This window comes from Triturus cristatus, chromosome 9 (genome assembly GCF_964204655.1).
Source record: "Triturus cristatus chromosome 9, aTriCri1.1, whole genome shotgun sequence".
Lineage (NCBI taxonomy): Eukaryota > Metazoa > Chordata > Amphibia > Caudata > Salamandridae > Triturus > Triturus cristatus.
The window spans coordinates 548,838,506-548,863,877 of NC_140592.1; the positions used below are offsets into that span (position 1 = coordinate 548,838,506).

Genomic DNA, 25,372 nt, shown 5'->3' on the forward strand with positions numbered 1-25,372 from the left:
CTCCCGTCCCGCATGCCCTGTGTGGTGTATTGTGCTGCTGCAAACCCTGATGCCTGCCCTGCAGGGTCAGTTTGGTGCACCTCTCCATGTCCCTCCTGTCCTCTGTTATCCAAGTCCATGTCCTTACTCCATTTCCTTCCATGATCCAATGTACCATACTTGCGAACATTTTGAACTTGGTAAGAGGGAGATTTTGAAAAAAAACTGGGGTATTGATTTTCCCCTTTGAGTTACATTGAAAAAGAGGAGATTGTAGACAGGAGACAGATCAAATAAAGCCCATTTGAGCTTAAATACATTGGACGTTTCCTGGCTGAATCGGGTCTGTTGGCATGTATGGTTGTACTACCATTGCCTCTTCCTTCTGCCCACAATGGTCTATTACATTGCCACAGCCTCTCTTGCAAGTCCTGTACTGTTGGTTTGTTGCCCCTGCCCCCCTTTCCACTGCCCTCCATAGTCTGTTGTGCTGCCACGGCCCTTCCTGCCTGCTCAGTGTGGTTAAATTGTTGCCTTTGCACCCTCCTACCTGCCTTCAATTTTCAGAGTCTGTGTCCCTGGCCTCTGCCTCTCAACGGTATCCTAATGAACAACTAGATTGCTAACATTCTATATTTATCACAAAAGTGTGGAACGCCTGACGTCATCTTGATGTAATCAAAACTGTAATACCTAGAGCATTTCCTTTAGAAATTACATATATGAGAGGGTCTTATTGGCATCAAAATTATGGTTAGTGCTCTAAAAGACTAAAATAAGGACATCTTTTCTGAGTTTTCAAATAGCGACAAAGCACTTTTAACCCCTTCGCTGCTGCGGACATTCCGCTGCAGCGCTGGGGGGGGGGGGGGCAGGGGGGCAGCGCGGCGGGCCTGTGCTCATGACGGAGCCGCTCCGTCATGAGCCACAGTTGAGCTGTGCTCATGACGGAACGGTTCCGTCATGACTCCGCCCATTTGCGTTGTCCCCCCGCACAGGCGGGGGAACAGCGCCGCGTAGGCGGAGCGGCCGCCAACGGGAGTGTCATGACGGAACCGTTCCGTCATGAGCACACGCCAACCGTGGCTCATGACGGAACGGTTCCGTCATGAGCAGGGAAGGGGTTAAATTATTTGTTATCTTTATGTTTTTTTATCCAGTTGACCACTTGATTAAATGCTGCACTTAGGGGAGAGGATGTGGTGTTACTTCCAGAACTGCAGACTTTGCAACTGGGGAACCAGGTTGGAGTTTCTGCTTCAGCTCGACATTCTGTGATTCTGGTCAAATCACTTAGTCTCCCCATGTCTACAACCAAAATGAATTTGTTCTTGTGTGATGTAACCAATGCTCATGTAAAGCACTCCAATACCTGACAAGTCTGCACTATATAACACTGCAAAAACACAAAATAATAAGTGTTTTGCACACTTCTGTCATTGGGCTATATTTGGGCTACATCTGTGTGATTTTGGGCTACATTTGGGCTCTTTTGTTTCCGGTGGCCATCTTGGGAGATTTATTTGTTATGAAGTTTCCTAATTTCCTCATGTACTGCAGTCTCCTCAGTGGGAAATGCTTTCAGTTTTTTACTTTGATTCCATCATGAGGGTATTCAGATATGTCACACATTTGCCATAAATTCTGAATGTTAGCACTCTAGTTGCTCATTAGATCACTGTAGTAAAACTACTGTTCACCATGGAAGTCTGCTCCTGGTATTAAAAGTGGATGTTTCAGTCTGCATGTCAGAATTTTTTAATGAAATAGAAGAGGATTTGAGAAGTCACTCAAACTGTGCCCTCATTTTCTTTCTTCAGCATTAATCATAATTTCTATGGCAAAATGAACCCCCTCATTGTGTTCCTTTTTAAATTAAATGTTTTAAGTGTTACCAGTTTATTCCAATCAAGATGGCTTCAGGTGTGCCATACTTTTGTCATAATGAAGACAGTAAGCGCGCTACTTGTTTTTAAGAACACTCTGCGACATTCTGTCATTGGGCTATACTTGGGCTACATCTGGGTGATATTTGGGCTACATTTGGGCTCTTTTGTCTCTGGTGGCCATCTTGGGAGACTTATTTGTTATGAAGTTTCCTAATTTCCTCATTTACTGCAGTCTCCTCAGTAGGAAATACTTTGTTTTTTACTTTGATTCCATCAAGAAGGCATTCAGATGTGTCACACATTTGCCATAAATTCAGAATGTTAGCACTCTTTTTGCTCATTAGATCACTGTAGTAAAGCTACTGCTCACCAGGGAAAACTGCTGCTGGTATTGAAAGTGCATGTTTCAGTCTGCATGTCAGAATTTTTTAATGAAATAGAAGAGGATTTAAGAAGTCACTCAAAATGTGCCCTAATTTTTCTTTCTGCAGCACTAATCATACTTTTTATGGAAAAATTAACCCCCTCATTTGGTTCCTTTTTAAATTAAATGTTTTAAGAGTTACCACTTTAATCCAAGCAAGATGGCTTCAGGTGTGCCATATGTTTATCATAAGTAGGACTGTTAGCGCTCTAGTTGTTCTTTGGAACACTCTGGGAAGCTGCAGTAGAACACAAAGGAATCAACTGACAGTCTCTGCCCTTGTTGGATGTACATGTTTTACTGAGAATGTCAGACTTCATTCTCACATGACTGAGAAAGATAATGTGAATTTACAGAAAATAAGCTCTCAGTTTAGCTTATAGATCACCTTCCAAACCTCTGTGGGAAAAGCATGAGAAAATATTTTTCTCTCAATCATGATATCCCAGCAGAAGGCTTTTTCACATGGTGAAATCACCTTAGAACATACCACAATTCCTAAAATGAGTATGGTACCATCAACAAATGATTTATAATGTAACTAAAGTCTTAAAACCTTCTATTAACTGCAATGCTTTTTAATGAGGTGCTATCATGTATATTGGTCCCAAGATGGCTGCCAACACTTCTTGGATGAAGTGCTGACAGCCAATCAGATCTCAGGATGAGATGTGTGGTTAGGCTCCGCCCACATATGTATATGATTTTACTTTTGATTTTCTCAGGAACTACTGAACAGATTGACACCAGAAAAGGCACTTCCCTGACCTGAGGACCTCCTCTCTGCCAAATTTCAAGTAATTCTGTTCAGCCGTTCGGGCTGTACCTTGGACTAAAGGTCCCTATGGAAAATTGCATGGGGAAAACGCGTTTTGGGACCCCCCTTTTTTCTCAGCCCCCACTTGACGAATCCCCCCTAGACTTTCAGGGTAGGAGCGGGGCGGGAGCGGAGCGCTCCACCCTTTTTGAAAATTTCGCGAGGATTCGTCAACCGGCGCCAAAGTTATTCCAAATAGAATGTTGCGGATTTCCTATGGAAACATGGTCCTAACTATAACTATCTACTGGCGACCGCCAGTAGATAATATATTATATATATACACATACATACACACATACACACACATACAGGGACTGGTGTTTGTGCTAATAAACCTCTTGAATCACTCTTCTGAGTGCACGTACATCTTTTTCTTGGTTTGGATTTGCAGGGTCGGAAGCTGCGCCCAACACTAGGCACCACCCCGCCTGGAAACACGGAGGGCAGCGGACAGGTTTTTGCATGTATATCAATCTATCTATATTTTCAAAAGTATTGGGGGGCTCCGGTCAGCTCCTGTCTTGAAAGTTTCGGGGTGATACGTCAAGTGGGGGCTGAAAAAAAAGGGGGATCCCAAAACGCGTTTTCCCCATGTTAATTTCCATAGGAAAAATTGGAACAGGCTACAGCCCGAACTGCTGAACGGAATTACACCACATTTGGCAAAAATGTATATCTTGGTTCAGAAAGCGACCTTTTTTTTTTAAATGGTGTAAATCCGTTTAGTAGTTCCTGAGAAATTAAAAAAAGAAAAATATCGATAGCTGAGCACTGAGGAGGAGTAGCAACTCCTCCCGAGCACAAGCCGACTTCTGATTGGCTGCCAACACTCCAAACCAGGAAGTGTTGACAGCCATCTTGTGACTCGGTAAAAAACAAGAAAAGGGGGCAGGGTAGAAACACCCTGACCCCCTAGGCCTGCCGAGGGGGTCCTTGCCAAAAAAGCATTCTTTAAAAACAATTAATAAAATAAAAATCGGCAGAATTCGCGCCGGGGTCGCGAATCCTGCCGAGAAATTTTAAAAAAAACTAAGCGTAGGTGTTAGAAATGGGATTTCGGGTTGGCTAAGGCTTGCGCTAAAGGCAGGCAGAAGCCACCACTCTAGTCAGGGCGAGGGAGTTACATGCCGAAGATAACCCCTGCTCAACCCCTTGGTAGCTTGGCACGAGCAGTCAGGCTTATCCCGGAGGCAATGTGTAAAGCGTTTGTGCAACACACACACACAGCACCAACCCACTAGGCACACTACAAAAGGGACTCCACACAAGGTCAGATCAAAAATAGTCTTTGTATTCTCATAAACATATTAGAATAGTTATCACATAATATACACTGTGCCAACTGGCACCAGGCAATATTTACAGGGGATTATATACACACGACAGGGCCACTTAGACCACTGTCAGAACCATCACAAAGTGAACATAGTAGATGTAGAACCATTACTAAACGTAGAAAACAACCAGTAATTACTGGCAAACACTGTACTCAGCATCGTAATGCAACATAAACCATATTATGCACAGTATCACCTCAGGCGTAAAATACATTATGCGCCAACCTCATAAGCCTAAACAGATTAGACCATAACCTCCTAAGCATAACTCACATTAGGGGTATAAATCACAGTAGAGGATAACCTCACAAGCATAAACCACAGTATGCAAATAACCTCATACATAATCCACATTTAGAGGCATAGAACAGGGTGCATAAATTACTGTACATGAATCACATTTCCTACGCACCACATACATCACATTAGGGCCTGGCGCCCTATCAACCTAACAGTCCCCCTTGCCAACTGGCCTTTTCAAAGGAGCTCAAATACCTTATTTCCATAATGTCAGGGTGGCTGCCAATGCAGCAGAAACCAAAAGTGCGCAATTGCGCTGGGGTACAGGAGTGCACCTCACACCTATCTCACAAAAAATGCCCCCCAAAAAATGTTGGCCTAAACGTAGAAGCTGACGCTAATTGCCGTGCAGTTGTGAAGCAAAGAAGGCCTGGCACCAGCGTGCCCTCCTGTCCCCCTCAGGGAATCTATAACAAAAAGAAATGCAGCCCAAACGTTGCAGTTGCCCACGCTGGTGCAGTGCAGCTGTGAGGAAAGTAAATGGACCCTGGCACGACTGTGCCCTCGGGGCCCCCCACTGGGCTCTCTAAATAAAATTGGCCCCCCAACGTTGGAGCGGCCCGCAACGGGGGGACCGCTCAAGCATCGACAATGTGCCACGAAATGCATCTAAGCCCCACTCCGGGACTTGGTGTAATAAATGGCCCCCATTGGTGCAGCTGCCCTCTAGCAAGCGGGGCAGCTGTAGAAAATGGCCAAGACTGGAAGGGGCATGGGCCCCTATGGGCACTCTAAAAACAGATATGTCCCATCGTTGGAGTGGCCCGCTCTCTGGCGGGTCCGCTCATGGGATAGGCACTTACAACGTGCCAGGACATGCCCTCACTCACCGGGCTCTTGGAGGCTCCGTCTCCTCTCTCTCTGGACTCGGCTCCTCGTGCAGCCACATGTGGGGCTCTCCCTTCGCCACGGGGGCCCCGCTGGCCTGCCTCAGCACTTCTCCTCCTTACCGGCGGCACCGGGCTATGCTGGGGAGGCTCTCCTCCCGCTGTACTCTGCAGGCAGAAACACCGTCCGCTGCAGGGACTTCCATCTCTTCCGTGGACGTGGGGCTTCCCTTTGTGATGCGGAAGTCCCGCCCTACGTCAGGCACCACGTTGCCTGACTTCCTCTCCGGCCGGGGCACGGCGGTGAAACGTGGGGTGGGCTCCCGCTTTGATTAAAGATACTGGCGGGGTGGGTACCCGCCAGAACAAGCCCACAAGCAGGGTGGGCACCCGCCATTAAAATAAAGCATAAGCGGCGTAGGCACCCGCAATTCATGAATATCCATCAAGCAGGGTAGGCTCCCGCTAAGCAGGCAAAATGCGGGGTGGGCTCCCGCTTTCAGCAGCATCACGGGGGAATCCCTCACGCCGGGATTCCCTCTAACAAGGCGGCAGCTCAGCACTGCGCAGCCCATGCTCTTCCTCTTCCCTGGGGAAAACACAGCAAAGCGCTCGCAGGGCGCCAAGAGCACTGGGTCCAGGGAGGCCAGAACACAGGGCCCTCCAGCAGGGAGGTAAGCCCCCATGGCGGTTTCTCCTGGGCCCCAGCAGAGGCACGCCCCCATGTCAGGAACAGCACAGAACATAACAACCTCATGGGGTCACAGCCCTTATATTTATACCAGGCATTCCCTTGTCTGCAGTGTAGGGTTTGGGGAAACCAGATGCAACTGGTTCAGGGGGGGGATTTGGAGCACTTTGTTTTCCAAGCTCCTCTTCCCCTTTGTCAGGTGGGGCTTAGGTGATCAGACAAACCAGAAGGGTAGGAGCCAGCATTGTACAGGCTAGGCACAGTCCTATTTAGAGTCAGGGGATTACTCCTCCCACTACTTCCAATGCACATGTCCCATTCAGCCAAGCACTTACTCACCCTGCCCCTCCTGGAGCAACACACACCTCCCAGCCCCTGTCACTCACAAACCAGACATGCAATTCACATCAGACAGGCAGACACATAGCACACAGAAATGCCAACTTCTAAAAGTGGCATTTCTAAAATAATCACAATAAATCTGCGCACACCATTGCGCAGCATTTATTATTACAATTCCAAATATACTAAACTCGACCATGCTGCACCTCTCATACCAGGAATTACCACTGACACACTGATCAGGGAATTCCCAATGCATTCCAATTGGAGGGCAGGCCAATCTTACCAAATGTACACAGAGAGTGCACGCACTTTACACTGGACCACAGTGCTAAAGTGCACAGAGGCCTAAAACCACCAACACCATGTCAGAGAAAAAGCAAAACGTTTAGGGATGAACCTGCGAAAAAGGGCCAAGTCCAACAGCGGGCTTTGTTATTTGTAAGCCCCCAGGTGGGCCAGGTCCCGGGGGCAATGGCAAAATATATTTACGGGGGCCCGTGGGGGCCCCTGCAGCCCCAAGGACCGCCACCTGACTGTGGCTTCATGCATTGTATGTGGGGGCACGCAGCGCCTCTGCAGCCTGGGGACTGCCACGTCCCTGGGGCTTCCAATAAATGTGTGTGGGGCGTGCCTGGCCCCCCCACGCTGCCCCGGGGACCACCACCTCCCCAGGGCACTGTTTATTTTAATTAGGGGGTCCGTAATGGACCCCCGGCCCCGGGGACCACCATCTCCCCAGGGCTTTAAAAATGCTGGGAGGGGGGCTGCGCGGCCCCCTTCCAGGAGCCCTTGATGGCCCTGGGGACTGCCACCCCCCAGGGCCGGATCCTGCAATGTCCCGGGGTGTCCACCCCCAGGACATTGCTGTTTGCTATGGGAGGGCGGGAGCGAAGCAGAATTGCTTTTGGGCAAGGAGAGCTGCATGCCAGCAGCTCCCTTTGTTCAAAAGCAATGCCAGCTCCCGCAGGAGGCGAGGAGACGGCTGGGACCGTGGGGGCATTGGGGCTCCCCCCGAAGTCCCCATCACAGAGGTCAGACCCGGGGGATGGGGTCCCAGGGCCAGAAGTGGCCCGGGAGAAGGGCCACGTGGCCCCCCTCCCGTGATTTAAAAAAAAAAACATTTTTTAAAAAGAGGCAACGCCCCGGGGGAAGGTGTGCCCAGGGCAGATAACAGTCTCAGGAGGGGGGCCATGCAGCCCCTCTCCATTAAAAAATAAAAACAAAGTGTTTGTGGCCATGCTCCGGGGGATGGGGTCCTCGGGGTCGAAATTGGCCTCTGGAGGGGGGCCACGCGACCCCCTTCCCGTTTTCTTTCATTTTTAAAAAAGGGGTTCAGGCCCTGGGGATGGGGTCCCCAGGGCCCCAACAATCGTAAAAGAAGGGGGGCCACACAGACACCCTTCTAAATAAAAATAAAATTAAAAAAAGCCGGCATCTCGCTGGAGGCCCCGCCCCCGGCCTGCACTATGCAAACGCGCCCCCTGGCGCGTTGTAAGTTGGGGAATTAATCGCCTTTGAATACGGAGGGTCCCTGTGGGCCAACTAGCCCACCAGGAATCTCCAGTATGTCCCACAGAGCTGCATTGCAGAGAGGTGGTCCGAGGGCACGCCCTTTTTTACACCAATCTGCAAACGCGCCTCTTAGTGCACTGCTGGTGGGGCGATGAAGTCCTCTTGTGTCCTGAGGACTTCAGGACACAATTGGACTTTATCCTCCAAGCAGCAGTGCGCCAGGAGCCGCTTTTGTAGAGTGGTATAAAAAGGGGCGTGGCCTCCGACCACCTCTCTGCAACACAGCTCTGTGGGGCATATTGGAGGTACCTGGGGGAATCGTTGGCCCCCAGGGACCGTCAGGATTCAAGGGGACTTAATCCCCCGACCCAGAACGCGCCAGGAGGTGCGTCTGCAGAGTGGTGGAGAAAGGGGGTGTGGTCTGTGTCCACCTCTCAGCAATCCCACAGTTTGCGGCTTACTGGAGGTAAGAGGTAGGCTAGTTGGCCCCTAATGGACCCCCAGCAGCGAAGGGGACTTCAATCCCTATCCAAGAGCACACCAGGGAGCGCGTTTGGACAGTGGTGGGCAAAGGGGGTGTGGCCTGATATAAGAATGTAGCAATCCTGCTGTGTGGGACTTACTGGAGATAACAGGAGGGATAGTTGTCCCCCAGGGATGTCCTTGGGGGCCAACTACCCCCTTGTTACCTCCAGTAAGTCCCACACAGTGGGATTGCTAAGACGTCTTCGGAGGCCATGCCACTTTTTCTCCACCACTCTGCAAACGTGCCACCTGACAGACTACGGGATGGGGGATTAAGTCCAATCTTCTCCTGAGGGACTTGGGGGTCAAGAAGCCCTCCTGGTACTTTCTGTAAGTCCTACGCAGCGACATTCATGAGCGCTGGTCGGAGACCCAGTACCCTTTCTCCACCACTCTACAAACATGATAACTACTTAAAGAAGCATCTCTCTGCACCTCTGACTTAGAGGTAGCTTTACTCCCCCTGCCCTATTATGTACTAGGGCCTTACAGAGGAGGTCATGCCAATCACAGGGGTTTCTCAAAGCATAGTGTTCCCTAGTGCATGTAGGTGTTTTCACTGTATTCTAAGTGTCTTTTAGCATAGCACTGGCTCTAGGCCTGGTTAGTCAGAGTCAGTTACTACCAGTACCCATCAGCAAAATGTTGGGAGCACATGATGACTTGGCAACAAGGCCTCTTTCTGCTCCTCTGTTGGTTCTTTATGCATATCTCTTGCTTCTTTCTGCACCTTTCTTCCTCTTTCTGCACATGTCCTACCTCTATAGGCATAGTTAGAAATTAGCATTTAAAAAACCTATGGTTTCAAGAATGGTAGTCTGTATTTTAGAGTGGGTGTATCAAAGGATATATTAGGGTGCGAGGAGGTGCATCAGATTATCAAGTGGATGATGTCATCAGTGATGTCACTGAAAACGCATGAGTGATGTGATATGTGATGTCATCAGCAGTGCATTGCAGGGGCGTGAGTTATAGTTAGCTGAACTAACTATTACGGCCGAATTTCAATGGTTTTGTACGAGTGACATGTCCAACTAACTATAACGTCCCTGAAACTATGTTTTTTTCTGTGAATTTCAAAGGTTTTTTTAAATGCTAATTTCTAACTATAACGTCCCTGAAACCTATGGTTTTTTCAGTGAATTTCAAAGGTTTTTTAAATGCTAATTTCTAACTATAACGTCCCTGAAACCTATGGTTTTTTCAGTGAATTTCAAAGGTTTTTTTAAAGGCTAATTTCTAACTATAACGTCCCTGAAACCTATGGATTTTTTTCAGTATATATATATATATATATATATATATATATATATATATATATATATATATATAAAAATCACAGTGGTGGTCCCCACAGTGTAGTTATACGCAAGTCAGGCTTTCCGTAGGAAGAGCGTTTTTTTTTGTTTCACTTATAACTGCCGCAGTTTGAAGAATCTTCACAAAACGTTCCCAAAAAAGTTCAGCAACTTAGCTCCTTCCTGAAAAGCTTTGGCAAGGTCTGTCAAGTGAGTGTGTGTGGGGGGAGGGGGTTTTGCGAGAAAAAAGAGAGACCCAAAGCATTTTTCCACCCATGGAATTTGCATTTGGAAAAGTAGACAATACAGAACAAAATGGCTGAACAGGATTACACAAACTTTAGCAGAAATCTAGAACTTTACTCCAAAAGAGAGTGTTTTATGATGGGTTATCAATCTGTTCAGGTGTTTTTGAGAATTTTAGGTTAAAAAAAATAGCGCTATATAGTCTTGCGGAACTCCCACTGGAGCACCACTGGAAAATAAAGTGTTCTTATTGGCTTGTCCCGCTGTACTGACAGATACGATTGGCTGGCCGCAACACGGGGAGATATGTTGCGGATGCTATTACAGTAATTGCCGACTGTAACCACCTAGCCTTTGTGGGGGGGGAAGGGTTTCAGAGGGATCCTCAAAAGCGGCCAAATTAAAAAAATATTTTTATTCAGATCCTCGCGGTCCAACGTGACTCCTGCAAGAATCACTCTGAGTCATGCAGGAGCACAGGGGTCCACACTAACTCATCCATGACTCCCGAAAAAAGTTTTTTTTAAAAAGATGGAGGAAGATGCAGCGTGGGGGCCTGCGGGCATGAGCGCTTGCAGGGGCTCTGCACACGGCGAAAGGCTGTGCACACATAGGGTTGGCAACAGACAGAAGATATTACTTTAACTAAAAAATCATCGAAATTTACTGAAAAATAAAAAGCATAAAGTGGAGTTATACATAAGTAAGGTAGAAAGATTTTAATTACGTCAAAAAATCACTGAAAATATAAAAAGTTGAAGTGGGGTTATATTTCGGTCTTCTAATAATAAAACTACAGTTGTAAAACCAAAAAACACTGCAATTCACATTTCATGACTCACTGACCTAAGTATAACGTGCACTGTTTATTAGCTCACATATTACTTCAATGATGACACATGCAATCTATGGCAGTGCAAGGTGGTTTGTTCTCCAAAGCTCTTCTTTATCATCGATGATGAACAAGTTACTTACCTTCGGTAATTATATATCTGTAAGAAACATTAGATACTGATAGATTCCTTACCTTAGAATTACCCCCAGGCGTCAGACCGGATACGGAAAGTTTTCGTCAGCAGTCCCCTGCGCGTTGGAAGGTGGCATCGTGCGGAATGACCTTAACCCTAGAAATCAGTTCGCAGAATGGGAACGATGGGTGGGGCGGTAAGGAATCTATCACTAATTAATGTTTCTAACAGATAAATCGTTACCAAAGGTAAGTAACTTGTTCATCTGAAAGAAACACATTAGTGATAGATTCCTTACCTTAGAATAGATACCCCAGCAATACCAACCCCGGTGGTGGGTCTACGAACTAAGATCACACCAGGAAGTCCCGGAGAACAGAACAGCCAAAGAAGCAATCTTCCCGGACTTGGCTGTCCAGGCAATAGTGCTTAGTAAAAGTGTGCAACGAGGCCCACGTAACTGCCTGACAGATGTCTTGAAAGGGGACACCACATTCCAATGCCGTAGTGGCAGCCGTCGCCCTGGTGGAATGGGCGCGCAGCCCACCAGAGGCCAGAGAATAACAAGCTTTAATACACAAGACGACCCATCGGGAGATAGTCCGCTTGTGTACGGCCCGACCTTTCTTGGCACCTACGTAGCCAACAAAGAGCTGGTCATCCACTCGGAACTGTTGTGTGCGATTTAGGTAAAATGAAAGCGCACGTTTTGGGTCCAGACGGTGGAGCCTTTCTTCCTCTCTGGAAGGATGCTGCGGCGGAAAGAAGGTGGGCAAAGTGATGGTCTGCCCGATGTGAAAGGCAGTGACAACCTTCGGCAGAAAGGATGGACGTGTTGTGAGCACAACCTTGTCTGGATGGACAGACAGTAAATGAGGTTTGCAAGAAAGAGCATGGAGCTTACTCACTCTCCTAGCAGAGGTGATGGCAACCAGGAAAGCAGTCTTTAAAGTTAACAGACGAAGAGGACAGTTGTGAAAAGGCTCAAAGGGAGCGCACATTAAATATGTGAGAACCAGGTTCAAGTCCCACTGTGGCATTACGAAGGGAATAGGAGGGAAAAGAGGAGTAATGCCTTTGAGGAATCTATTTACAACAGGGGACTTGAAAAGAGAGGGCTGATCAGGAAGCCTAGGATAGGCTGAAATAGCAGAAAGGTAGCCCTTGATAGTGCCCAAAGCAGGACCCTGCTGGGCCAAAGAAAGAAGGAACAGTAGGACTTCTGAAAGAGGGGCAGAAAGGGTATCCACAGCCTTAGCTGTGCACCATGCCACAAACTTGTTCCACCTGCAGGCGTATACCAACTTAGTGGAGGGACGCCTGGCTGCCAGAATGACATCACAGACTTCAGGAGGCAAGTCGAAAGGAATCAACTGCCGCCGCTCATTCTCCATGCAAAGAGGCCGAGACTGGACAGGTTCGGATGGGGGACCCTCCCCTGCTGCTGCGACAGAAGATCCTCCCGATGAGGCAGTCAGATCGGGGGATCGATGGTCATACTGAGTAGCTCGGGATACCAAACTCTTCGAGCCCAGTCCGGAGCCACAAGAATGACTTGGGCCCAGATGCGCCTGATTTTCTTCAGCACTCTGGGCAGAAGTGGTATAGGCAGAAAGGCGTACAACAGAGCGCAACTCCACTCGTGATGAAAAGCGGCACCTAGCGAGTTCTGCCTTGGAAGTTTCATGCGCAGAACTGCTGACTTTGCCCTCTCTTCGGGGGCGAATAGATCTAACCAAGGCTCTCCCCACTGTTGAAAGAGACCTTGCGCCACCTCCGAGTGAGGACGCCATTCGTAATACATCATGCACCTGCGGCTGAGTTCGTCCGAACTGGCATTCAGTGAACCTGCCAGGTGTTGAACCACCAGGGAAATGCCCTCACATTCCAGACATGTCCAGAGGGGCAGGGCCTCCTGACATAGGGTTCAGGACCCCACCCTGCCCTGTTTGTTGCAGTACCACATGGCGGTGGTGTTGTCTGTGAACACCTGCACTACTCTCCCCTTGACAGAGGGAAGGAATGCCTTCAGTGCAAGTCGGATCGCCCGGAGCTCCAGAAGGTTGATATGGAGCCTGGACTCCGCCGGAGACCAGAGGCCTCTGATCTCCGCCTCTCCCATGTGGCCGTCTCATCCCAGGAGAGACGCATCCGTCACCACTGCGTGCTCGGGTTGGGAAAGGAAGAGGGATCTGCCATTGATCCAATGCCGGTTCGTGAGCCACCACTGCAATTGTTGTGCAGTGCCCTCCGAGATCTGGACATAATCAGACAGGTTTCCCCATATGCTGCGCCCACTGGAACTTCAGGTCCCATTGCAGAGCCTGCATATGCCATCTGGCATGATCGACCAGCAGGATGCAGGAGGCCATGAGGACCAGCAGTCTCAGGGTCATTCTGACCGAAACCCAGGATAGAGGCTGAAAGATCGGAATCAGAGCATCAATATCCTGGACTCGCCATTCAGGAAGATAGACCCAAAAAAGTGTTGAATCCAGAACCGCTTCGATGAAGAGGAGCTTCTGATAGGGAACCAGGTGCAACTTCAACACATTGATGGAGAACCCCAGCAAATGCAGGAGGTCGGCCGTAGTCTTGAGGTGGGAGACGACTGTCTGGGGCGAGACCGCCTTCAACAGCCAGTCGTCGAGATAGGGGGAGACTGGAACACTTGATCTGCCCAGATGAGCTGCGACCACCGCCATCACTTTTGTAAACACCTGAGGAGCACTGGTAAGGCCAAAGGGGAGCACGGTAAACTGAAAGTGCTCTTAGCCTACCATAAACCCCAGGTAACGCCGGTGGGCTGGCAGGACGTGAATGTGGAAATATGCGTCCTGCAGGTCCAACGCTACCATCCATTCTCCAGGGTCGAGGGCAGACAAGACCTGAGCCAGAGTTAACATCTTGAACTTCTCCTTCCGGAGAAAGTGATTGAAGTCCCTGAGGTCCAAGATAGGACGCAGACCTTTGTCCTTCTTGGGCACCAGAAAGTAGTGGGAGTAACAACCACGTCCTACTTCTGTCGCAGGAACCTGCTCGAAGGCCCCCTTGGCCAAGAGGGCCGCGACTTCCTGTGGAAGAAGTGCCAAGTGATCCCCCGACATGTGGTGGTACTGGGGTGGCATGGCTGGAGGGGTTGTCTCGAAGGGGAGGGAGTAGCCCCTTCGGACTATTTGTAAAACCCACCTGTCTGAAGTGATGGTGCGCCAGTGGGGAGGTGATAGCGAATCCTGCCGCCCACTGGCATTTGATGGGCCTGAAAAACCAGACGAGGAAGATTTGGAGGCAGTGGTGGCTGGGGTGGAGGTGGACTGACCCGCCCGCTGGCCCCATGACCCGGCTGGGGGGGTCCCACATCCGCGCTGAGACTGTTGCTGCACAGGCCTGTGGCACTGAAACAAATGTGTCGGGCGCCCCTTCCGTGGCCACGAAAGGAGCGAAACGCAGAAGGCGGAAGAGGGCACAGGGCCAAGGACTTGGCCGTAGCTCAAGAGTCCTTAAAGCACTCCAACGCACTATCTGCTTTGTTGCTGAAAAGACGATAGCCATCAAAGGGCATGTACATCAAACTGTTCTGGACATTCCCAGAAAAACCAGTTGTCCTCAGCCAGGCGTGGCGATGGAGCGCCACCGTTGTGGAAATCGCCCTGCCCAGCGAGTCGGCGGTGTCAAGGCCACAACGAATAGTGAACTTGGCTGCATTCCTCCCTTCAGCAATAGCTTGAGAGAGCACTGTCCGGGCCTCCTCTGGACATTGAGGTAGCACACGCGCCACCGTATCCCACACAGAGTGGGAATAACCGCACAAGAGGCATGCGTGTTCACAGACCGCAGCTTTGAACTGGTGGAAGAAAAAATCTTACCGAAATGCTCCAGTTTCTTGGATTCCCTGTCTGGGAGTGCAGTAGGGAATGCGCTCGGGGACGCAAAGGCTTGGACAACCAAGCTCTCAGGGGTGGGGTGTTGGGAAATGAAAAGGGGGTCACCCGGGGCCAGGCGATGGCGTCAGGCCACGTTCCTATCCACAGGAGCCCCTGTGTTGGGCCTGGACCAGGTGCCCAAAAGAACGTCCGAAAGTGCATCGTTAAAAGGCAGCAGTGGCTCCGAAGAGGTAGCTGCCAGCTGAAGCACTTCTGTCAGGAGGTTAGTCCTGATGGCCACTGTAGGCAGCTCGAAGTGGAGGGCCTCGGCTGCCCTACGCAACACTGCTGCGTAACTTGCACCCTCCTCCGTAGCCACAGTAAGAGGAGACAGCATGCCAAGGTCAGGAGAGGTATCAAGCCACTGGCAACTCCCAACTCCTCTGCCCAGTCCGGGTCAAACTCACATTGTGCTGTGAGAGGGTTCTCAGACCCTTCCCAGTCCTCCCCCCTCCTCAGAAGGCTGAGAAACAGGCCGAAAATAAGAAGGACGGACATAGGGATAGAAATCCCCCATCGGCGTCGGAATCTGCATCGAGCGATGCCGGTCCGGCGCCGTATCCACATCGGGGCTGAAACCGGGGGCGACGTCGTCCGGTCGGCCGGGCGATGTCAGAGGTGGTGCCGGTGTGGTCGACATTGGTGGAGGTATCACAAGGTCAACCAGCGTCGACCGGGATCCAGGCCCGGATCCATGGGGGTCCTGCGGCGCCAGGGCAGGAGCGGACAGCGATGCCGGAGCCGGGCCACCGGCAGTAAAGTGCTAGAACCCCCCGTCAGTCCCACAGGGCCTGAAGGCGCACCGGCGGGGCACGACCCCCCAAAGAGGCGAGCCATGGCTGACAGAAATTCCTGCAACTGGGCCGGAGTCGCCGACGGACCCGGGAAGGGCGGGTAGGTCGGCAGCGACTGCGTAGGCTCTGCTGGAGCCGCGTGGGAGGCACCACCCACACCCTTAGCCACGTCACACGACGGGCGAGGGGATGTCAGAGCGCTTCTTCGACTTCTTTGAACGCTTCATCTTACCTGACCCTGAGTGCAAAGACTTCGATCCCAATGAACGATGGTGGTGACTCCGCGACCGGTCCCTCGACCTCCCACGGGACCGGGACCATGAGCGGCGTGGAGCCGACTGCTGGACTTCTAGCAACTTTCGGGACCGCTCCGGCAAAGTCTTCGGCGCCATGGCCCGGCAGTCGAAGCACGACTTGGGGTCGTGGTCACGCTTCAGGCAGTAAAGACACATGCGGTGCGGGGCCGTCACCGACATCATGCGATGACAGTCTCCGCAGGACTTGAAGCCGGGCATCCCTACGCATCAGGAGTCTCAAAAAATAGAGACAAAAAGCCTTGAAAAAACTCAGTCAAAAAGTGACTGGGGTACCGCTCTCTCCAGATCGGCGCTTGCTGGCGCGGAAAGAGAAAGAACTGACATCAGCGCACGAGGGCGGCCTCTAAGTAGCTGCCGCGACGTCATCTCGGCGACCACGACACTAACAACGGACGGGGAGCCGCACAACGCCACCTTCCGATGCGCAGGGGTACTGCTGACGAAAACCTTCCGGATCCAGTCTGACGCCTAGGGGTAATTCTAAGGTAAGGAATCTATCACTAACGTGTTTCTTTCAGATACTTTTTTTCAGTGTACTGCTGTCTTTTTTGCCATTTTCGGTTGAATCTTCAGGGTCTGACCGGAAGCTGTGGGCTCTGCTTCCATACCTAATGGCACATAAAAATAACCTAAATATAGCGAGCGTGATCTAGGTTTTGAGGGGTACATCTGACATCATGGGGAGGGGTAGGCCCATCTACTGGTTGGCGAAGAAGAGAAAAAAAAGAAAGAGGACTTTCAGATCCCATCCGCTTGCTGGAATAATGCACAGCAAATGAATCCAAGAAAGACTCTCTGCAAAACCTATTGTCTGTGCTTATTATGACCCCCCACAATCAGTGACCTTTTTCCTTTCTTTCAACATCTTCACTTGTTCCTCTCACCTCCCTCAGTCTCCCCCAAACCGAACAACTTCTTCTAATTCTCTGAGAACATATGCCCATGCTTTCTGTTAAGATTGTTGTTGAACTGTTGATGTTGTTTTACAATCTATTGCCTACAATGGTTACTTGACAGTTCTATTTCTGAGCAGACATACACAACTAGTTGATTTTATGTAAAGTGAGCTGACACCTCCTCAGCTGACTTATGCTTCATTAAACTGAGAAATAAAAAATAATTAAATACCATTAATAGCATACAGCATGTAAGGTGTATTGCTGATTTTAAAGCTCTGGCAATGTATAACACCTTACCTCTAGACTGCCCCAGTCCTCATCATCCCACCTGTCAACAGAATTTTCATCTCCCTCTACCGGATCATCTTGCATGACATCAAGGTGGCTTGGAGGAGCAGCAGACACAGGCACTGCAGTAGGTACTGCCAAAGAGGTCCGACTGGTTACTTAAGAAAGCACGAAATATACACACTTGGTTGAATACACTACTCATTAACCACATTGATCAACAAACTGCTGCTTGATAAATCACTAAACAAGCATTCTAACATCTTTAGCAAAACCAAATTATAAAAATAAGGCCTAGCTTTTAAATGAATATATATCACACCCGAACAACTCAGAACATGTGTACACAAACATTTCCACACACTGATTAACTGAAATATACAAATCTTTCCTAAACCCTCTCAAATCTTTTCAGGAACATAAGTATTTTTCAGTAAGTTATTCAAAAGATACATCAGCCTTCGGCTACCAAATGGAGACATCCAGAAAATGTAGACCATAAAGAAGACAGAAAATGTGTGATGAGAATTCTACATGGGAAAGGGCATGTAAAAAATGATCAGGAGGACAAAGGAGCACAGAAAAAATGAAGGAATTAAGAACAAATAACTTACACATGAATTTGTAAAGCACATGTTTAACCCTTGAGACATCATGGTGTTGAATAACTTTTTGTCCAACTCAGTGGTACTCATTTTATCCATTTCAGAAGGATGAAACGCTGGAACCTTTTTCATGAGGTTAAAACACAAGTTACTGGAGTGGATGCATTAGTCCACCAAACTACCAGACTTGGTATGCTTGAACAATTTAGCACCAATAGTGCCATCAAATGGGTGATAAATCAAGCTCGCACATTGAGGTGGAAGAGACAGTCAGCATAAGATAGAACGAGTGAGTTGTGGCAGTCTGGGCAAAGAGTTTATTCAAAAGCGACAACTCACGGTGGTGTTTATAGAGTCTTATTTTCTTTCAGGATACTTTGCTGCCATATGTGGATACTGGTTTGATGACAGGCAAAAACCCCTAAGGAAACTTCTTAATTTCTCTCAGGCCTGATTCTATCATGCCTTTTCTTCAGCCCTACACCCACTCAGTCCTGCTCATATCTACTGGCTGTACCAGACGCTTCTCATCAAGCAAATTATGGTGGCTATCGTCAGAGATTTAACGATACAGATATTAGGGAAAATAAATCATAAACAGCCCTGATTTTAGAGATTAAGTTGTTGTCATGGCACTACTAGAGAGCTGCAAAATTAGCCGTAGTTCTACAAGACCAGTGAATGGAAAAGAGCAACATGAAGTGGTCTTTTGTGTGGAAGCTGTGGTGATGTCAGTCAACAAGCGCCCGCCATGCTTTGCGGTCCGTCCCTCCTCCAACTTTTCTGCTTCAAACCGTTCCATTAATGTGATCATTGTCCACACAGCCTCAGCCACAGGCTGCTCAGTCAGCCATTCCCTGGTTTCCATCAACTCCCTTGAGCGATTCTAGGGCCCTTAATCCATTTCAGCCTGGCCATGTTCCTTCAGATTCTGGTGTGTCTCTTTGCGGCTTTTAAATGTGTTTTCGTGATCTTACAGGTCTGCAGTTTGGTCACCATTGTTGATTGCTCAGCCCAACAAAGAAAGAATGGAAGGAAGGAGAGGCCACAAAAGGTAGCCAGACATCCTTTTGGAGAGGTGCTCAGAGGGAAGAGGTGAGGCACATCTGCTGCAGACAGCAAGGCAGCTGCGTGGTGAAGCTAAGCTGCCCTTCAAATGGGCAGCAGAAGGCAGCATGACAACAATGCAGATGGGAGAAAAATCATGGGATTGATTAATAGTTTTTACCTAAAGGTCTGAGCCAAAGACTGCAGCTTGTTCAAAATCAAGCAGCTAGACTGGTCTACCAATAACCAAGATATTGCCACAATAGAGGGGCGCTAGAGGGCGCCAAGCAAGATGGCCGCACTTGCGTGAGGTTCTTGCAGTTCGGGGGAGAAATCCATCATTAATCCTCACCATCCTGGCACATAATGCACCAGCAGCGGCTCCCCAAGAACCGCTACTCTACAGAGATACACCAAGCACAAAAAAGATAATTTTTCTGACTCCTACGCTGCACAATTCATCATTTGCTCTCCCTGACCGCGCTTCCCGAAATGGCAACGAGACGCGCTGCCTGGACTGACCTGAACAACGCTGTTGCTGATAGCTGAAGCCGGGTGCCTGTTGCTGTACGGCTGAGTGGATTGCATCCGTCGAGGGACCCACTGGACTCAGGGGAGGACCTGAACACTGCTGCTCCTCTCCTACATGTCCGCTGCGGCGTTTGCGGCCTCTGAAAAGGACTGCCGTGGCCCTGCAGGCCGCCGGGCGGAGCGGCAACTTGCGCGTGAAGAGGGCCGGAGGCGGATCCGGCTGATCTTCTGAAGAGAGACGGGGGTGAGTGCCGCTGCGATCCCTGAGCGACCGGGGCAGTGTAGCTTGCCCAGCGCTGCTCCACGAACATAGGGCCGGAGGACCGCGCACATCATTGAGAGCCCTGCGGGTGAGGTCGGTGCTGCGGCGGCGCGGACGCGGTGTGCGGCCGCCCGGACCCTGTGAAAGATCCTCAACAGTCCCTGATTTGTCGCGGCCGTGCCGGGGGAAGACCCGTGCGGCCCACCACCCTTGCTGTGCTCCTGCCGTGGTAGTAGAGGGACGGCCCGGTTCGTGAGGGGGGCCCTCGGTGGTCCCGGATTTGCAGCGCCTGCACCAAAGTGCGGGCCTAAACATCTCACCCCCTGATGTGATCCCTATTACAGAGATCTGCCCTCTTGCGGCCCAACCTGTGTGGGGGCCTGTGGCGTTCTGCAGAGTGGGACTTGACTTTGCCCGCGTTTGGCGTGCTGCGCCCAGCTCTCGCGGCCCAGGCCTGATTGCTCCGACTGCCGGACACAAGGGCTGCTGAAACACGTCGTGCAGGAACTCTGCTGTTTCAGGCTTCCGGAGGGCCACATCGCCAGCATCAAACAAAGTGAAGACCGACTGGGACCTGCTCCTCCCTGCTATCAATCTGCGAAGCACTTCTGGCCTGCACCGTAACTCACGGGCTACACCTACCTGGAGGAAGACACGGACCCTCCGACCTCAACCCAGTCGGAGATCCTTCAGACGAGCAGTCATGGGGATGCCTGACGGGAAGCAACCGAAACTTACCTTTGACACCCGAAAGACTCCCTCGCTCTCAGACGGAGCCGGACGATGAACACGCGGAGGCTCCGGCCACATCCACAGCGGATCTGAAGGAAATACTGCGTGGAATGCAATCGAGCCTCAAATCGATAGAATCCAAAATTGACTCTGTCTGCTAGAATGGATGGACTAACACAGAGTGGAAAAACACGATGACCGACTAACCGAGGCAGAGAGACGCATATCCGACTTGGAAGACACGACCAGCGCTACCACCAGCCGCACACTTGAGATGGACAAAGTGTTGAAAGTGATAGCTGCCAAAAATGAGGAGTTAGACTCACGCTCAAGGAGGAACAACCTCCGCATCCTAGGAGTATCAGAATCAATGGCCACTGGGAAATTGGAGATGTACGTGAAACGTTTGCTCATAGCCCTGTTCGGCAGAGAGGAATTTTCATCAGTCCTTGTGGTGGAGAGGGCACACCGTCCGCTGGCGGGCCGCCCTTCTCCCGGGGCCCCCCCCCCGCGACCCATCATAGCCACGCTATTAAGCTATCGCGATAGGGACACGGCTCTCCGGCTCTCCAGAGAGAAAGGTCGCCTCAAATATGAAGGCATGGAGATCTCTATCTATCCAGACTTTACCATGGCTGTGCAAGAACAGAGGAGGAAGTTTCTCCAAGTCAAGAAGAAACTTCACCAGCTCAACATCCCATACGCCATGTTGTTCCCGGCCTATCTAAAGGTAACCTCCCAGGGTAAACAACACGTTTTTACTAACCCTCAACACGCCCAGGATTTCATCAAGACCATACCCAAACAACCTGAAGGTCCCTTAATCACAGAAAACCTTACCTGGACGCCGCCACTTGCCGACTGGGTGAGCTGGGAGAACGCTGATCCGCCTTGTGGCCTCCCCGTGTCCCTGGAGGGATTGACCGCCTTATTGCCATTTAACATCTTGCAGCACCCGCTTCGCGGGTGGGGTCGAGGCTGCAGGGGTACCGGAGAGCGCCCGGAACGAGGACGGAATATCTGCGGGAGGTACCAGAGGGCGCGTGCTGCAGGGACTCTCTAGACCAGGAGCCCCTGCACTGCACAGGTGTGCACGGCCGCGCCCCCAGCAAGACACGCCCCCGGCCGACCAAACTTTAAATTGTGAACATTCCCTAAGTGCTGTGGGACCCTTAATCACAGAAAACCTTACCTGGACGCCGCCACTTGCCGACTGGGTGAGCTGGGAGAACGCTGATCCGCCTTGTGGCCTCCCCGTGTCCCTGGAGGGATTGACCGCCTTATTGCCATTTAACATCTTGCAGCACCCGCTTCGCGGGTGCCGCTGCGCGGCATTTGGCGTGGGGTCGAGGCTGCAGAGGTACCGGAGAGCGCCCGGAACGAGGACGGAATATCTGCGGGAGGTACCAGAGGGCACGTGCTGCAGGGACTCTCTAGACCAGGAGCCCCTGCGCTGCACAGGTGTGCACGGCCGCGCCCCCAGCAAGACACGCCCCCGGCTGACCAAACTTTAAATTGTGAACATTCCCTAAGTGCTGTGGGACCCTTAATCACAGAAAACCTTACCTGGACGCCGCCACTTGCCGACTGGGTGAGCTGGGAGAACGCTGATCCGCCTTGTGGCCTCCCCGTGTACCTGGAGGGATTGACCGCCTTATTGCCATTTAACATCTTGCAGCACCCGCTTCGCGGGTGCCGCTGCGCGGCATTTGGCGTGGGGTCGAGGCTGCAGGGGTACCGGAGAGCGCCCGGAACGAGGACGGAATATCTGCGGGAGGTACCAGAGGGCGCGTGCTGCAGGGACTCTCTAGACCAGGAGCCCCTGCGATGCACAGGTGTGCACGGCCGCGCCCCCAGCAAGACACGCCCCCGGCCGCAACGCCTCCTTTAAGAACAGCGCTCTTCCGCTCAGCGGGACGCCGAGCGAAGCCCGGGCAAAGGGCGGGCCCTCTGTGGCCCTCAGAGGCCAGAGGAGGCTGGACTGGGCCACAAACCCTGGTCGGTTACACTTAGCTCCTTAGTGTCCTCACTGATAGGAAATATAGGCCATGAACTGTCGCGAAACCAGAAGTATGGCCGCTGTAGGAGCTAAAAAACTTACCGGAACCTTGGATGATTTTATCACCCGCACTCATGCGCTAATTGACGAGGGTATAACATTAATGGATAGGAGAGTGTCCCAAGACCTGGCCATGGCCAAACGATCCTCCTTGGGTCTTATAGCACAGGCACAGACACCCAACACTGATTCTCGGACAGATATACAGGTCCTAGTACATAGCACTGGAGAGATTGGGGATCTTGACGCTTTAAACACCTTACAGGATCTGGAGGCTTCTCCCAACCTTCTTTTCCTATCAGAATGTGGAGTGCAACAAAGTGAGTCAAATACCTCTAATAATATATCCGTTACAAAAGAAAGGGGTCGGACAGAAGGGGCTATCCCTAAGCAAACTCGAAAAACCAATAAACCATCTATTCATAAAGGAAAGAAGGTTCGAATTCCCCCTAACCCCCCTAATATGGATAAATTGCCAGTAGCTTTACCCAGTTCCACAGAGGGATCGCATGTTATTAAGAGTGGCTTACCCCTGAGCCTCCCTGATGATACTATTATCGATCATAGCCTGGAGGAAATCCTGGAGTCGACCGGGGATGCGGGCAACTCAGTAAAATCTCCATTACAGGAGGGCTATGGTTCAAGCATGAGTAATACCACTATTTTTAATATGTTAAAAGCACTGCTGGAACCCTTAGAGGCTAGACTACGCTGTCTGGAAACTGTCCTAAAAAACATACATAAGGACATAAGTGCCCCTAGTTTCACCTTGAATAATAGAACTGCCCAGGTTACTATTCCAGCTAAAAAGGTCAATAAGCCTTCGGTGTCTGTTAACAAATCGCTGGAGACTACAAAAATGACCCCCAAGAATTCCAGTAACGCTATAAACCAGGATGGCATCACTATAAAAGCCCCCAGAGCTGACCAAACTCAGAAAACAGATCAATCTCTGACAACAACCAAGAGCAATTCAACCGCTCAGGCTACATTAAGCGATCGCCTAGCACAGCCTCTAAATTTTGATGCACCCGACAGAGCCAAGTGCATGGCCCGTAGAAACATCCATCTTCCCCCTGATGCCTGCCCTTACGTGATTATTCTCACTGGCGTCACTGAAATCTCTTCGCCAGAAGTTGAATCGTATCAGGCTCTCAAAAATAAAGTATGTTATTGGCTATCTAAAAATTATCCTCTCCCGCCAAACATACCGTGCAACATTTTAATGATTGAGAGAGCTCCGTGGGTGGGAGGCAACAGAAAAAACCTACAAGGGGACTGTGTAGTGGTCACTTTCGAGAATACTGAGGCTGTAGAGTTCATTTGTAGTAGTGGATCCCCTAGATTCCAGACGAGCACGGTGGTTGCTAGACCTCTGTCTTATTTCTATCTCCCACAAAATCAAGTTGACAATCGGTGGAGTTGGTTAAAAGGACCCCATGACAGCAAATTTAGACAAAGATCCAATCCCCCCTGGGAGATACAACCCCATGCGTGGGAGGAGGGGTGGAATGCGGGATGGAACCAGGTAAGGAGTAGAAGAGGTAGACCGCGTCAAGGTGGCCCTCTTGTTGGTTCACATTACAGCCAACCCTATCATTACCAACAGTTTACAAATGGCCTAGATAATCCCTTGCACTTTCCAATAGCCAATCGTTTTGAATGTCTGTCAACCACAGATTGGGTTGACTGACAAACACAGAGCTCGGAATTTGGTCGGAGCTTCCAGATTATTCCTACTCAACCAAGTAAGGCTGTTGCTATGGAGGATTCGATTAAACTAAACCTTTCTTATACCCCTGATACAGACCCAGCGGAGGGTGATCGCCGGGGTGCGCTTACCCCTTCTAATGCAGATTCATCATATTGCAAATTTCTCACCTGGAACGTGGCAGGTTTAAATGCAAAGGCTTTAGACCCCATATAGCAAGGGTTTGTAAAACAATATGACGTCTTGGCAATCCAAGAAACATGGGATACCACTAGAAGTTTCTCATTGGATGGTTTCTGTAGTTTTTCAACCCCAGCAGTCCCAGGAGCGAGAGGGAGAGCAAAGGGTGGCTTACTCACACTATGTTCTCTGAACCTAGCGGGGTTTTTTAAAAAATTAGATTCCGCACCCATGAACACGTTAGTTGTGGAGTGGATTTTATCCGACACTAAAGTTTTTTTGCTCATTAATTTTTATAATTCCAAGGAGGTTTCTTATGCGAATGAGCATTTGACCTCCTTGTTAGATTTCCTGTCAGTCTATAGACAAGATTGCAATTCCGTCCCAGAGATGGTAATCCTGGGTGATTTTAATATTCATCCCTGCGAGTGAGACTGTTTTAATGATAGATATGGGGGCTTACCGACTGAGGGCATTCCCCATTTTGAACACACAAACGAGGGTGAGTGCCTTGAGACTTTTCTTGCGAATTTAAATCTATTTGAAATTGAGCAGGGCAAAAATGAACCCAGACCTCCAACATTTATAGGGAGAGACGCCAACACTGTCATAGACTATATTTTTGTATCATCCGGGGTCCTGTCAAAGGCACGTGAGTATAGGGTTGTTACTGCTAGTTTCAGTGATCATCACCCTGTCCTCTTAGTGCTAGACCTAGACTGTTTCCGGATTAATAGATTGACAAGTGTGGCAGCTCCAAATGTTTTGACAACTAAGGACCAGGGAAGGCGTCTTAAGTGGGGGATGATTGTCCCTGAGCAATTCTTCCAAACACTAGCCCAAGAGGCGGAGGCTAATCTGGC

The 25,372-nt window shown here is 50.0% G+C and overlaps 1 protein-coding gene across 6 annotated transcripts in view; it reads right to left on the minus strand.

Annotated features, from left to right (window-relative positions):
* The window catches only part of SCYL1 (SCY1 like pseudokinase 1), a 1,795,032-nt gene that overhangs the window by 498,746 nt on the left and 1,270,914 nt on the right, over positions 1 to 25,372 (minus strand). For 3 of the 6 annotated variants that reach the window (XM_085625549.1, XM_085625547.1, XM_085625546.1), the window contains exon 14: positions 17,392 to 17,516. In XM_085625549.1, the coding sequence (XP_085481675.1) occupies positions 17,392 to 17,516 (125 nt within the window). Of the gene's footprint in view, positions 1 to 17,391; positions 17,541 to 25,372 lie in introns of all 6 variants that reach the window. The other 3 variants (XM_085625548.1, XM_085625545.1, XM_085625544.1) reach the window with 1 other exon arrangement.